Source organism: Vidua chalybeata, chromosome Z (assembly GCF_026979565.1).
Source record: "Vidua chalybeata isolate OUT-0048 chromosome Z, bVidCha1 merged haplotype, whole genome shotgun sequence".
In the NCBI taxonomy this organism is placed as follows: domain Eukaryota; kingdom Metazoa; phylum Chordata; class Aves; order Passeriformes; family Viduidae; genus Vidua; species Vidua chalybeata.
Window position 1 is genome coordinate 74,521,996 of NC_071570.1, and position 16,528 is coordinate 74,538,523.

General features: G+C 41.3%; 1 protein-coding gene across 4 annotated transcripts in view; it reads right to left on the bottom strand.

Annotated features, from left to right (window-relative positions):
- The window catches only part of XRCC4 (X-ray repair cross complementing 4), a 143,177-nt gene that overhangs the window by 80,245 nt on the left and 46,404 nt on the right, over positions 1-16,528 (bottom strand). For all 4 annotated transcript variants that reach the window (XR_008428739.1, XM_053932630.1, XM_053932631.1 and 1 more), the window contains exons 4-6: positions 7,330-7,496; positions 2,244-2,396; positions 1,710-1,813 (exon numbers count right to left, since the gene is read on the bottom strand). Coding sequence is in view for 3 of the 4 variants with exons in the window: in XM_053932630.1 (XP_053788605.1) it covers positions 1,710-1,813; positions 2,244-2,396; positions 7,330-7,496 (424 nt within the window). In the remaining variant the exon portion in view is untranslated. The remainder of the gene's footprint in view (positions 1-1,709; positions 1,814-2,243; positions 2,397-7,329; positions 7,497-16,528) is intronic.

Genomic DNA, 16,528 nt, shown 5'->3' on the forward strand with positions numbered 1-16,528 from the left:
AACAAACCAAAACAAATAGTATCTGTCTTATCCTTTATGTCTTACACTTCTTGATGCTTCATGTAGCTTTGAGCTTCATTATCCATTCATTTCACTCATCCCTGAATCACTATTTTCCCCAGAAAGACTTGGTCTGCCTCTTTTTGAGTGTGCAAATTCTAGACTTCAGATATTCAGCACCCAGCTGTGCTTTCCCATTGTTCACTGGCAGACAGAGCTGTGCACACAGGAAGAGCACCAGCTGACCTCAGGAATATTCACTGTGAGGGCTCAGCAGTGCCATTGCCTTGAAAAACTCGAGTGTTACCGAGAGCATTAACATTAACATGTTATCTGCAAATTTTGCACCTGAACTCTTCCAGTCAGGACCAAAACCCTGAGGACTGCATGCCTCAAAGACAAAAGAAAGTGCATTTTTTTGTTTGCACCTCAAATAAAAACACAGCTGGTATATTTTCCAGTCCAGTCCCTCATGATTGCCTGAGCAGGGAAATGGGTGTTGCTTTCAGTATTAAATACATATCTCTGTCTCAAAACTCTCACTGAGCTAGTTAGGCCCCACTGCATTTAGAAGACGACTCCACACCTTCCACTTTTCCTTGCCTTTCCACAAAACAAATTTCTCACCATGCTACCTGAACTAACCAATCACCGCCTGACAGCAAAGACTTCTGGAGAGCACAGTGCAGCAATAAATGATTTCTTTCTGTGATCACAATTTCATCCACTTGTCTGAAGCTCTGCCTACTTTATATAAAACCAGAAATTCCTCAGCAAACAGGCCCACATGACTGACAAAGCTGTTTGCCACTGGCAACAGGGTCCTGAACACTTCCAGTTCCCCATGTGCACAAAAATTGCTGTTTTACAGGAACACGTTGTTGTCTGGATTACCTTTACCTGTGGTGAAAGTAAAGAGCTCCAGTGAGAGAACCCATAGCAAACTTTGCAGACCTGAGGGGAAGTGTATGTATCTATTTTTATACACGTTATTGTATATATCTATACATATATATAAACCATATTACAACTATCAATGCAGTTTTGAAACTTTGATAGCATTTGCCCCAAGTATTCCCACTAGTTTACCACAAACATGCCAAAATTCTGATTCACAGTTAAATATTTTGTACTGTATAATGGGCCATCACTGCATCCCACACACTTTACAAGGCTCTAGTCCTGGAAAAATTCATCAGATTAAGTTTCATGAGCATCTTCACAAGGCCAAAAATTCTCTGACAAATTAAAGTGGATTCTGCTATAAATACACTTTCATTCCATTTATGCACACAGCTCTTTTTATAGCTGTTAAACCTCCTCTCTTTCCCCTTTTTAAACACTACTGAAACTGTCAGGAGCTACCTTTTACACTTTATCAATCATGGCACGCACATCATGATTCCTAGAATTTAAAATGGAATTGTTGATGGTTCAGATACTGTTAGACTGTCATTAGTTCTGCAAAGTGTGTAATTTGTCACTTTGCAAGAAATGACAGTGCCTTCACTCGTGCAACATGCTTTTAAACCTCCCCTCTCTAATTTGAAAATGCCAGTATTGTACTCTGCTCCAGGAGAGGTATTTTTAAGGCTTGCTGGCTGGCTTGTCACGGAGCAATCTGTCAGGTAGTATTTTGCCTTCCTTAAAGGTTTATTCACACAAAGCCTGTCTGTGATATAACACAAAGACAATGCTTTCTGTCTTACCTGATGGCAACGAGGCCCGTGCTGGATTTTCACTTTCCTCATCAGTGCTGGCATCATAGTTGTTTTCTCTCTTTACAACCATCTGAGTAGTAGCTACGCTATCCCTAAAAACATCAAAGGGAAGGGAAAGAAATTAAGGTATTTTTGTTTCTCAAAGGAATTAAGTAATTTAGGGAGACTATGTAGGAATATATGGAATAGGTAGAATATGTGGAATATGTAGGAATAGGTGGAATCACCACCTATGGAAAGGGCAGGGTCATGACCTTATGGGAAGATCAACTGCAGCCCAGCAGAAAGCAGGACAGATCCATCAAACACTCACTGCTTGGCTACGGCACCCACAGCAATATGCTGCTGCTTGCAAGGATGCCAGAAAGAATCCTCCTCTTCCATGACTTCCAGGATTGGTTTGGATAACCCAGCACTCAGCCAGGAAGAACTGTCACTCACTGTCAGGGACAAGGAAATGGGAACTGAACTAAGCCAAACTCAAATATGCACCACACCAAGAAACCCGGGGAAATTAAATACCTTGCACATTTGGCATCCACTGCAGATTCTTTAGCTTCACTCAACAACTTCTGCAGGTTTCTTATCTTTGCCTTCTTTTCATTCAGCACCAAAACAAACCTGCTGTAAAGGTCTGCCTCCAGATCTTCTTTAGCTTCCACACATTTTTCCAGCCTGCAGCACAAAATTAACTGTTACACCAATCCTTCTGTTTCCTAGAAGACAATTCTGCCGTGAGGCCAGCCAGAAATCCCCACTCCAAACCACGCACAACTGGTCCAGCACCTTGTGCCTGAGACAGGCCAGAATAAGCTTTTTTTTTTGGTGTTTTTCCACAGAGAAGTGCAATGAACTCTGCTTCCAAAAGGGAAGAGTTCCCAGATGTGAACCTTTCCCTTCATGATTTTGTTTTTTCAGTAGGTTCTTGCACATCTCCGCCCGAGACAACTAAAATTTAAACAGTCAAATGTTCTTTATTTTCAATGCTGAATCACAACAGTAGTCATACCTTAGGAGGATACACATAATGAGATTACAAACAGATATGATTCACCTTGACAGGTTTCAAATCTGGACCTCACATTGCTGTGAAATATATTTTAAGAGGAAAAGAAAATTCCAAAATATAAAAATGCTTAGGAACTCTTAATATCTTCAGAGGAAAATATACTTCAGGTTTTTAAAAAATTTTAGTATTCATCTTTGTGGGTAGAATGTCAATAAAAGGAAGCACAATGGGAGTATTGAATTAAGAATATGGGTGTATAAAGTCGCATAAGGAAAACTGGAATACAAGGAAACCTGAGCAGAACAAATCAAGTGATTTGTGGCAAATGTAACTCTGTATATAATTATTGTATTTCACAACCTTTCAGTCATTGGGCTGAACCACAAACATTTTATTAGCTGTGTATACAAGAAGCAAATAAACATCTTGATAATCTTACTGATCATGGTAAATATAGTAAATAGTCATAAGTTAAAAAGATTTCTTTCACTAGCCTGTGCAAGGCTGTAAAAAAGTTTAGAAGGCTTATTACGGTATTAAACCCAGACACATAACAGACTTTAAAAATATTAATTTATAAGGCAAGAGATTTCAACAGACTTCCTACATAAATACTAATTATTTTGTTCACAGATCAAAACCATATATGACGTAGGAAGCAAGACAATAGCAAAAAAAAAAAAAACCTCACGATTTTTATGTTGTGGTGAAATGTGTGAAATCTCATGAAGTATTAAGCCTACTGTTCAATGCTTTAGGGATATGCTTGATAGTTGATAAATAATTCATCTAATTTAAATGCAAATAGCAGAACATCATTACCATACAGATCAGTTCAGTAATTCCTAAATGAAAGATCACAGGTACTAATCAACTACCAGGAGACTTTCCACCTACAAAAGGGAAGTTAACTGTTTAGTGGGGAATAAATAGACAATTCACAAAGAACCACAAACCCTAATGCAGGGCCCAGAAGAGCATGGACATGCTTTATACTAATTATTTCTGTATATATAAAAATGGGGGGGGAAAGGATTTTGTCTAAAATATGCTAATCTTGTCTGCATCAAATCCTGTGGAATAATCCCCTCTCCCACACACAAACCAGGGAAAGTGGCTGCTCTCTGCCTTTACTTTGACAAGGCACTGGTTTGTGTTGGAGCAGTTGAGGCTGGTTCAAATATTGAGAAATGTGCCTAAATTGGCCAAAAAATGCCATTTAAGATAACTTCAGCGAGGCCCTTGAGTGCTGCAAAGACATCCCCTGATGAAAACCCACGTAAATGGAAACTTCCAGTGAAGTGAAGCTGATGCTGCCTGGACTGTGAGAAACCAACTGCAAGACTAGCAAATTTCTTTAGTCTCTGGAGAAAAAAAAAATTAGCATCTTGAATATTAGAACCAGAATATTAACTTTTCCCTCTGGGCAGAACCAATTAGTAGTATGCCATCAATTAATCTCATATGATTGTTTTCATTTACATGAACACCTTTTTTATTATTTTTTTCCCCATTATTCAAAGCTATCCACATCCAAATACTTTCTCCAGACATAGAATGGCATTGATTTGGCAAAACACTGAATATCACAAAAGCATCACATTAATGCTATACCTGCAACTTCTGAGCCTTTAAAATACACTATTTTATGGCATATCTGATCCTTTAAAGGAGACTGTTAAAAGGCAATGGTCTTGGGGACAGAGATGCTTTAATTGGGCAGGTGGGGTGGCTCTGTGGAACCTTCTGGATCCACTGAGGCATTCACTGCCTGAGCACAGAGCAGAGCTGGCTGGGTTTCATTCCAATACCTCAGTGGCTGCAAACACAAACTTTAATTGCCATTCCTCACGTGGTGCTGCCTGAGTGTGCCCTGTGCCCCTCAAACACCATCTCCCCAGGCCAAATGGAGGAGCTGCTCATCTCACAGACAAGCTCCCAGCACGATGAACCCAAATGGGGGTTTAATTGCTGGAGTGGTGCCCCCCAGTTTGTGCCTCCTCAGGTCTCTCTCTGCGATGCTTTTCATGTGCCAAAATGCACCCAAGGTGGCAGGCATCAAAAATCCTGCACAGCCCACTGAAACCAGACACTGTTAGGGACTATTACCAACAATAAACTGAGAAATTAACTATAAAAACCGAGATTTCTAGTGCTGACCCAACACAAGAGCACTCACACAAGCTCTACAGAGGTGAACGTGAGCTATGAAACTTAATGGCATTTCTTTTAATTATTAGTGGCAACCCTCACAATCCAACACACTATGAAGGAAATAATTCAGCATCTCTGGTATTCATCCCTGTTCCCAGTGCTCTAAAATAATTCCTGGATCTCATGGCACTGCTCCCTTGCATTTCAGATTCACCCTTCCCCCAGCACTGGCAATGGTATGGAATGCTGATGAGCTAATGCTGAAGACTCAGTTTCAAGCCCAAAGTACCTAGCTTGCATTTTTATAATCTGCTTGTGGTTTAAATATACTGTCACTGCAGATGACCACAAGATAAATTGGCAGCTATTCTGAATTTGGCTTGTCTACACAAATTTTAGACGCCCGATAACAAAACACGTACCGCACGCCCAAACCAGAAATTGGATTTTTATTGTTCAAGGAACTATTTTGCTACAGGTTATTATGACTTAAAGTTTGCCACCTCCATTATCATGGAATCACAGATTGGTTTGGGTTGAAGGGGCCTTAAAGCCCAGCCAGTTCCACTCCCTGCCATGGGCAGGGACAACTTCCCCTGTCCCAGGCTGCTCCAAGCCCCAGAGCCCAACCTAGCCTGGAACTAATTGGCCTTGAATTTTCTGTATGAAATAAAGAAAACAGCTACTCTGCTGTGATATTTTAACTCATCCATCCCTGAGGTGTGCACACACAGACACACACACTCAAGCCCAGGCAGCCACTTGCTCACCAAAACCTCCGTAATGGTCAACAGAATTCAAACAGGGAGATGGAAATGGGATTATTGGATAATTCCACACAGTGCCCCATAAGCAAGGGGCAGAAAAGCAGCTCTCAGAAGCCTGCCTGCTGTGTTTTAATTCCAAGGAAGTCCTGAGGAGAGAGGCTGTGAGCAGAGGGAGCTGCAGGGGCTGTGGGGCTGGCGTGTCCTGCCTGCAATTCTGCACACCACGTGCTCTGTATTTGATGTTCCACCACTCAGCACCGTGAGTGGTGCAGGATGTAAATCCTGAATTCCTGCCTCCTGAACAAAGACAGGCACAGCTTTGTTCAGCTCGGGGCAACTCTGCAGCGTTTGGAGCTGAAACAGCAAAGGGAGGCAGGCAGGGTAGAACTGGGCTGTGGCAAAAATAATTTAAAAAGAAAACACCACACCGAACAAAATTAAAAAAAGAAAAACAAAACAAACAAAAAAAACCAACCAACCAACCAAAACAACCCCAAAACAAAACCAAAACCCCCCCGAACAAAACAAAACAAAACAAAAAAACCTCCCCAAAATCCCCCGAAAAACCAAACCAAAAAGCCCAATTCTTCCTGAATGAAAGTTATTCCTGAATTATTTTTATTCTGCATTTAACATGGCCAAAGACTGGTGACCATAAAACCTTCAGTGCATATTCTGAAAAACCATTTTTCATCTACCCAAAACTATAAACAGGCTAAAGAAATCCAGCAGCTCGCACTGAGAACGAAGTCACGCAACTCCGATCTTTTCCTGTTGTTTTTGTTTTCTTTTTCCTCCTTTTCTTTGGGGTTACTCTGTAAAAGTGCCACCCCACCATGGAAATTGATACAAGCACTAATGCCTCTTACACATCAGCGTGTAATGCAGTACAGAACAGGGGTTATACAATACACTATTGTTCAATTACACTGTTAAGCAGTAAAACACTGCTTAGGGAGGCCCTTTGCTTGTCAGGGAGACTGTCAGGAGAAACTGTTACTCATTTTAATGAGAGGGAAACAAAACTAACTCCTCCCAAAAGCTGGCTCTCTTTTTCAAAGTAAATTAACGCAAATTAGCTGCTTTCTTTAATCAATCTTCCTAGATTGTGTGCTTTTCCAGGTAAAGCTATAGAAAAGCAAGATAAATCTCTGACTGCTCTGTGCTAAGAGTTCTATGCTGACTGAAACAAGCAGAGATTATTTCACTACAGAATGATAGACAACTCAGATTGTAAATGCAGCAGCAATTACAAAAATACCTTGAAAAATAATGGTACTTTTTCCTATAGTACTGCACTCATTTTTCAATTCTACCTTCTTCAACAAAGAAAACAGATGAAAGAAACAGTAACTTATTCCCCACTCAAAAACGTAAATAATTTACACTGCCAGTCCTAAGAATTATAGGAAATAATGTTCATGAAAAGGCTTCCTAAAGAAAGTGAAGCTAATTCCACAGATTTTGAGGTGTTTGGGGTTTTTTCCTAACTCATAAGCTAAAACCACCTTTAATTGCAAATTTTTAGTATCAGTTGCATCTTTCTCAACTGGAGGAGATCTACAACTGCATGGGCTGTGGGTAACTGAGCTAAAAACATGTCTCAAATGAATAAAAATTTCTGTCCACTGCTGCTGAGCTTCTCAGGTGTCACCTGTGAATCCACCTGGGAACTCACCTCTTCTCCACGTCGCTCCAGTTGCTGAAAAGCCTTTCATTTTCCCTCTGCAGATGCTCAGTTTTGGCCTGCAGCTTTCCCATGCTGTCCAGGCAGTAACCAATGAGTTCCTTGATCACCTCTGCTGGGTTTGGGACTTCCTGCAGCTTCAGAGATCCAAGTCTGAACTGAGACACAAGGAAAGAATGTGTTATTTCAACTGCACCAGAAACTTCACCGAGGCTTTGCTCCAGTAAACTTGAATACATCAAGAATACATCCATCAAACTTGAATACAACAAGAAAAAGAAATACCTTACACTCCTCCAGTTAAAAGGGAGATAATAGTTTTGTCATGCAGAGAATGGAGGAATATGTGGAATAATCTACATGGCAATTACTTCCAGAGGGCCACAATGTTGAGAAGGACTCTGCAGCATCTCTGGGCTGGGCTGAGCCTGCGGGAGCTGGGCCTGGGCAGGCTGGAGAAGGGAAGGGCCAGAGGGGATCCCATCCATCCATCCATCCATCCATCCAACATCTGCCAGGGCTGCCAGAGGCTGGGCCGGGCTCTGCTCGGTGCTGCCAGCGGCAGCGGGAGCAGCGCTGCCCATAAAATCAAGGGCAGCGAGTTGCAGGGCAGCAGGAGGAAGAAGTTGTGTGCGTGGAGGGGCAGAGCCCTGGAAGAGCTGCCCAGGGAGGGCCTGGAGTGTCCCTGTGTGGAGCCATGCCAGCCCCAGCTGGACACGTTCCTGTGCCGCTGCCCAGGGCACCCTGCCTGGGCAGGGCATGGGCCAGATCAGCTCCAGACACCCCTTCCAACCCCAAATATTCTGTGGTTCTGTGATTTCTGCAGCTAATATGAAAAATCTAGCCAGCAAGCTGTCACCTCCAGGGTTCAGATGGCAAGTTCTTAATCTTAAAAGGACTCCTCCAATTAAACAGGCAGCCTCATCGAGCCAGCGAGGTTGAAGGATCTGTAATGAACCACTGTGTTTCTTCAGCAATGGGAATGCTGTACAGGACATACAAGATGTGTTTTGCCTGGTCTGGGACAAACAACAGAAAACTGTTGGTTTTGCAATGTTAAAGGAGGAATAGCTCAGCCATACATACAAACCAGTGCCAGCTGAGCTATAACCATGCAAGCCTGGGCGAAGACACATTAATATCCAACACAATAGTTTGAGGGAGTGGAAGAAGGAGAAGGGGTTGCCTTTCTCATCTTCCGATCATCAAAAAGACTGACATAAATTTTGTGGCATTTCCCACAAGAGAGACGTATTACCCATTTCAACTTGCACACGCAGCTATAACATCTTAAAAAAAGGCATAAATATAAGTGGTACACACTAGGGAAGAGTTCACTCTGTGTTGTGGCACCTCACCTATTAAAACCAGAGATGCAGTTTGATTCATTTTTTCCCTCATTTTACTTGGGAGGGCATGGAAAATTACACAAAGATATATATTAAAAAAATTACTATTGCTTGTTAGCGTTTTAAAATGCAAGTTTCACTTCACGCATAAGTTTTGGCTGAAAAAGGCTCGGTGAGAACTGCTCACAAAACATTCAAAGACGCTGTTTAAAACAAGGAGCAGTCCTTCCACATGGACCTTTCATCTGTGGAAGTCTCTGCCACAACACATGATACCATCCTGACCTCCTTCAGCAAGGTCAGCCTATCACAAAAAGTGGAAAACCCAAAGGTTCAATTTCCAATTAGCCACCAAATTCACATGTGCTGTCTCTAAAGCGTTGTTGTCTTTAGCAGGCGTACATCTGATGGCTACAGATGAAAAGATGCTTTTAATTTATTTTTGGAAATTAGATTACACTATCAGTAGCCCACAGATTGGCGTGCACCCCCCGAATATCACACTTGCTGTCTGACAGCACTAACAAAGATGGACGTTTGTGTAAAGGAAACTGTTTTTCATCACTTGCAAGCCACCACCATGCTATTTGGATAAAGAATTCACAGAGATAGAGAGGCACAGTAGCGCAGATAAATAGCATCACAACGTTTTACCGTGAAGGAAATAGCAAGGAGAGCACGTAATTTTTGTCTTCGGCCTTAATATATTCAAGTGAGATCAGGTCAGGTACAGGCAAATATATTTAATCAGGACAAACAAATTACAGTTTGCACTGCACAAAAAGAATAAAAAATTCATAATCCTAAAACAGGTTAAATGGAGTAGCAGTAGAATTGTTCTGAAAGCCTGGTACCACTGCACAACCCAAATCACACCAGACACACAGCAGATACTCCAAATGCAATTGTAATTACACACAGAGTATGTGCCCATCTTTGCAGGTGTTGAAGTCCAACACTGATGGTTAATCTTATTTAGCCTTTAGTTCAGGCTTTATGTGAAGCAACTGACTATTACCTACTTTCTCACAATAAAATTCACTGTCCTGCTTCAGTGTCTTAGACACTGAGAACTGTGGACCATTTCTAGGAGGCTCACACAGGTGAGCAGAGCAAAGCCCATCACCAGGAGGCTTAAACTTATCATGCAGGTGCTGACAGATCAACCAAAAAAGGAAAAAAACAGTAAGGTTTTCTGCAAAACAAGTATTCTTTATCTCCCCTCCTCCCGCAGACATCTAATCTTAATTTAGGATAGCTGTGGGGAGCACATTATCCAGCTACCTCCAGGAAAACACAGAATGTTTGGATACAGACCTAATTAAAACAAAACTAATGTGACAGCCTGGATTAGTGGAAGGTGTCCCTGCCCATGGAAAGGAGTGGAACGAGATGGGCTTTAAGGTGCCTTCCATCCCAAAGCCATTCTATGCTGCGATCCTGGACTGTGTGGCTGTGCTCTGCCCCCCTCACACAGCACAAAGTTACACGAAGTGCACCAAAATCCCCTTCCCTGAGGCTGTTCCTCCAGCCCGGAATTGTTTTACACCACCTATTTAACACAGAGAGACGTCAGCACTAACAATAGCAACGCTGCTATCTCGGCAAATTACAGCTGAGTGGTGTTTGCCCCACCAGGAGCCCGGTGCTGAGAGGCTGATAAAAAAGAATTATCAAAGCAGGACTAAAACGACATAAAGAAAAAAAGAAATCACAGGGTAGTTCTGCTCTGGAGTCCTGCTGGCATCCCGAACTGGAAATCTGACTGAGGAGAAGATGACAAAGTAACACAATTTTACATCCAAGGATTCTGAATTTGGGACAGGCGTGTAAATCACAGACCTAATTCTATTAAAATTAAGTGTTGTGGGGGAAAGAGTGTATCATTTAAAAGGATATGTTAGTTTTCCCCACACACTGCTAAGATTTTCCTTGCAACTAAAGCACGAAACAGTCCAGTTCTTTGTCCTTCATCGCCAAAACCACAGTAGGGAAACTGCAAACAGTCCCAGGGAGATGCAGTGGAAGTGGTTAAAGATCAGGATACCATAACAAACAGTTAACTGGGTGGGATATCAAGATAAACAGCTCTTGCTTACTGCAGGAGTGAAAGAAAACATCATTAACACCTCACTAAGCTAATTTGACAAGCAACAAGTCTTTGGTTTGGATCACGTTTCCAAGGTGATTTTGTAAATTTGTAACGGTGAATTTTAATTTTGTTTTTTTCCTTAGCTTTGTAAATTCCTGCGCTTTGCTGCTCCCCAGATGAATTTAAATTTCTCACCATCCTTACAGCTGCTGTAGCTCTCTGGCTCTGCATCATCTGCAGATGTAACTAATGTGCTTTCTACTTCCCCTTTCAGATCATTCAAGAAAACATTATGTAAAACACTGAAGCACTAAACACTTCATTTATACAGAGAAGGAGCAGACCTGGAAGAGGGCCCAGGGGACAACAGACTGACTGTGACTGATACACTGCTGCCCTTCAATGTCTGTTTTATTGTTTGTTGGGATTTTATTTTTCCAAATTTTTATTTTTTTAAAGGCGCAGGAAGATGAACACAGAAGCATTTAGAAAACTGTGTTCCCTTAATCAGAAATCACAGTCATCACGTATCCACCAGGCCTGTATGCTGAGCTTAAGAAATAAAAACAAGAATTAGAAGCTTATGACAGAAATGTCATTTTCCCCTGACATCTCATCCTGCCCACTGTTTGTCTTCCAGGGATGAAGAAAGAAGTGATCTTAATCATAAGACACAAAATAGTTCAGAAATAACTGAAAAGTTTCTCAGTTTTTCTTCTAGATGCTTATGCTTATAGGAAGACGTGCTTCACATAAGAAAATAGCAGTTATTAAAAAATGATACAACATATTTTGCACACAAGATTCCAAAACTGAAAGTTACTTTATTGTATAGAGACAGTGAATTTTAATTTTGCCTTAAGTGACACGTATGTGCTATAAAACCTTTGCATTACTTCACTGAATATGAGTTATCATGCCTAAGGCAATAATTATCAGAGGTTATGCACTGAAAGGAGACAGTCACACAGCAGTGCCTCTCTTCTGAGTCAGAATCTGAAGCTAAACACTAACAGTGAGTTTATTTCAAATAGCAACAATTTTTCACTGTGTCTATAAGAAAAAAAAATCATGCTGGAAACTCTCATTACATCTGCTTTGCTAGTTGTGATTTCTCTCTGTATTAGTGAAATATTCTAGCAACCCTTTCTAACAATATTTTTTACCCACAATACATTTAAGGAATTCTATACTGCCAAGAAATTAGATAGATTCTGTCCTTTGTTGCCCTGGAAGGGTATAGCAGATATATAGCTATACAGATGCATAGATATATAGATATAGATATAGATGTATTTATACATATATATGTTCTGTGTATTTTGAGCCTCTCTCCTATTAAATCTTAACCCACAGTACTTCAAATTTTCCCTCTCTGTTTTGAAAACTAATTAACAAATAATTTTTGGAGAGAGCACACTTCACAGATGCTTAGGTCTGATTTTGAAATGAAAATATTCCCAGTGTGTGAACTGAATGATAGAGGTTTCATCATTCAAGTCAACCTTTACAGCCTGTTACAGGCTCTAACTCAGCTCACTCAGCCCCTGAGTGAGACACAGAGATCCCTGTGCTCTAAATGCCCCTAAAACAGCATTTCAGACTGAGCTAGCACTCCCACAAACACCTCCATCCTCGCAGACAGATGCTGCCTCCTGCAAGGTATTGCCCAAGCAAGGTCCTTTCACCAGGGAAATATCAAAGAAGAATTTGTGGGGGGAAAAAATGAATTCCAGAGCAGCCCACCAGCACGGAGCAGCTGTGCAGTCCCTGTCTGGCTTCTTGGAGTCTGTGAAAGCAGCTGTGACCCCTGTGCTGGAGCAGGAAAGCCCTGCAGATCCACACAACAAATCCTTTTGTCACTGCCCTGTTCTGAGCACAGAATCACAGAATCAGGGAATGTGAAGGGTTGGAAGGGACCCTAAATCCCATCCAGTGCCACCCCTGCCACGGCAGGGACAACTTCTACTATCTCAAGCTGCTCCAAGACCCATCCAACCTGGCCTTGGACACTTCCAGGGATCCAGGGACAGCCACAGCTTCTCTGGGAACCTGTGCCAGAGCCTCTCCACCCTCCTAGGGAAGAATTTCTTCCTAATATCTCACCTAAATTTCACCTCTTTTAATTTCTACCCATTCCCCCTTGTCCTGTCCCTCCCCTTTTCGATGCAAAGTCCTTTTTCCCTGCAGCCCCTGCACGTCCTGGAAGGTGCTCTGCAGTCTCCACACAACCTGCTCCTTCACAGGGTGAACAAACCCAATTTTCTCAGCCTGTTTTTTGTAGCAGAGGTGCCCCAGTCCTCCTTACCATCTCCGTGGCCACCTAAAAAAATCCTGCTAGGTGAAGGTGCTAAAAGTTGTACAGGTGAGCTACCCTGAAGTCACCTACCCATGCCTTTGTCTACTGCTGGTGCTTTAATTCTTTATACTATAGAGTCACTGTCTTAATAAAAAAAAAAAAAAAAAAACCTGAAGTAATTGAATTCCAGAGGAATTGCTACAAAAGGAAGTTGTGCCTTGCATGTGAAATACAGCAACTTCATTTTATTCAGTTTGTGACAGAGAACTGGAGCTCTTGCAAGACAGACAGAATGTGATTCCCTGTTAAATATCAGCTACCTCTCCAACTCCACAGACTCTGAAATAAGGTAGAATCAACACTAGGATAAAAATAAGCTTTCACTATGAAAATACCTAAGAATTTAAAAGAGAAAAATGTTAATGAAAATTCATGTACAGGGTTAAAGAATATGACCTACAAATGAATGATGCTGACACTTACACAAAGGAAGCATTGTTACAAGCTTGAATCTGGAAAGCATTATACCATTTTTATTTCTTAAGTCAATCAGTGAGTGGTCTTGATTTTTTAAAGCTGTGCCACTATTATATCGAGGGAAATCATTCAGCAGTAACTATGACATCCCTGGGTGTGGTAATAAAAAGAGTACACTGGACTTGCACAATACAGTGATGACAATGTGAAAGCAGAAGTTGCTTTTGTAACAGCAAACTCTAGGAAGCTAGAAAAAATTACACAGCACCGTGGAAGCCAAGAAATCTGTCAGGTTACATCAGGCGGTGTAAAAATATGATCACCAACTCCAAAAAACAAGTTTAGCACAAAAAGCCTGCCTGCAACAAACATCCCCCCTGACGAAGGCATTACATCTACTCTAGAGTAAAACAGCTGACGTGATTGATACTTCTCTCAGGTTTTTACCACACACTGCAGAAACCTTCAGAATCGCCATCCTGTTAGCTCCGCATCCACTGGAAATGAAATTCCTTCTGGCTTTGCTATTTTCCATGGGAGCAGCTCCCAAGTATTTTTTGGAGAGTGTTCCACTGCTCCTCACATCCTCAACCCTACACATTCATGGCCCTGAGGGCCCCATAGGGATTGGGGTGCAAGGAGAAAACTGGGAACATCACCAGGTGCTAGAACACACTGATACCCATCCCCAAAAGGGGAAGGAAGGCTCTGCTACTCCTTCCACCCCTCATCCAGCCTCATCCAGCAGGCTCTGATCCTCAAAGCTCTTCCTGGACTTACTGACCGGGAAGGAGCTCGGAGGTCTGAATGCCATTTTTGTGGGACCTGCAACTCTGTGCAGTCACATGAAATGGTGTCACATAAACCTCCTCATACAGGAATTTAACTTTTCACAAGATCTTCTTCATCTCTTTAGTGTAGCTCAGTTACTTTTCCCTAATTTGTCTTCTAAACACACGCACATGCCCAGTTTAGATTCATTTGTTTTAGGACATACTCTATTCCCTGGCTTAGAGTGTTCTTTTCCCTCTGTCATGTTCAGACTCCACAATTTATAGGTAAATAAATTTCTCAGCCAGTATTTTTTTCTGTTGGACTAAAGCTCCGTGTAGCTTTGGCTACATACATGTTACTTTCTCTATCCCTCATACCTCTCTATCCTCTCAATTTCAGGTGCATTTCTTGACTGTGAATGTACATTTAATTTCAAATATAAACCACGTCGAAGTAGACATCACAGAAAACAGACTTTAATACTGATAGTGTTCAAATGTCACATAAATCTATTTGCATGTTTCATTTCTTTCCTTTAACCCTGTCTCATGTATCCTGCGTAAGAATCACCAGGATAGAGGGATTATCTACATTTTAGGATGCCTGGTTCTCCAGATAGTTTTGGAATTAAAAATGGTAAATGAAAATAGTAAGAACATCACATAATTCTTAAATACCCCCTTCAAAGAAAAAAGAAAGCCATGTACCTAGGTTAGAGCACCAAAAACACCTACTGAGCAAGTAACTACTGGATTTCTTTCATAAATGGCATTACACGTATATGTCTGTCCTGAAAGCATTTGGAAAACTTCCTTGTTTAATTTCTACACTCCTCAGAAACACCATATTTCACATATCTATACCATCAGCTACTTCTGTGAAGCTTAATCCCACCCAGGCTGAAAGGGTCTTTAGCTACTGAATTTTGACAGCTGTGGCATGGTCTGGTCAGGATCTACTCAGGCTGTGATTCCACTGCCTCAAAGTGCTCTGTAACCATTTCTTCAGACTTACTCTAAAAAAAATATTGCTCATGAGGGCACTTCCTCCTAACTAACCTTAAACCTATACATACATACACATACATATATACACACACACATATGTATATATATGTATAAATATATATACAAGATCCAAATAATATCTTTGTGAAAAGTGAGATGTATTTCCAAAAAAGGCATCAACTGAATAAAACTGCAGAGCATCTGTACCACAGAAATGCTCACCTCTCAAGGTCCTAAGCTACAGGAAGCTGCCACTAATTCCTCCCCACTGCCCCGCCAAATTTTTTTTACCATTGTGCAACTGAATCCCTTAAAATTAGAAATACATTGAATACTAAAATGAAGTGCGGCGATAGTACTCACCACTTGTAACATCAGGTATTTCTTCCACTTTTTTCCCTTTTTTTTCCCCCCAATGGTAATCACATAAATTGTTTCACTTCACCAAGGAAAAAAAAAAATCAATGCAATTGGAGTAAAAAAGTCAAAGGCAAAAATCTATAAAAATCAGGTGCAGAATTTACTTTTTAGAACAATTAATATGGAACTGGCAACTATACCTTATTGTCCCACAAACAGTGATAACATGATTATGTGAAGAACCAACAATTCAAGCACTTTGTCGGATTTGGTATGAAGTAACTATTTCACCATGCAAAAACTGGCAGGTTTGCACATTATGCGTGCTTTTTTACCCTCTTGTATGCTTCCCCTCTTTTTATCATTCCCTTCTGTACTTCAGGCAATATTGTAAATTCAACTCCCTGCCACCCCTCTGAAGCGAGCTAACAAAGAGGAGTGAAGCAGGACACCCTTAAAGGACCTTTATTTTTCTTTTTTTTTTTCACCTTCTCCCTCATTAATTCCGTGGCTCAGGGCAGGATCAGATGTGTTCCCACCTCGCCGAGCAGGAGCAATGTCTGTGAGCAATGGAACTACTGAAGGCTGGTTTCCTATGGCTATGACTCTTGTGCTGGATCCCCTAATGTCTAAAAAGGTGAGAAATCCAGTCAAAGCTTTTCCCTTATTTAATGCATTCATAACTTCTCTCTCCCATGAGGATTTGCTAGTGTCTAATAATACAGTTGATCTCATTCCACAGCTTTTTCCAAAGCAGGCACATGAATAGGGTCTCTTTTTCTCCATCCAGGCACCTATTTCCATGAAACTAGTAGGAACCTGATATCACTGA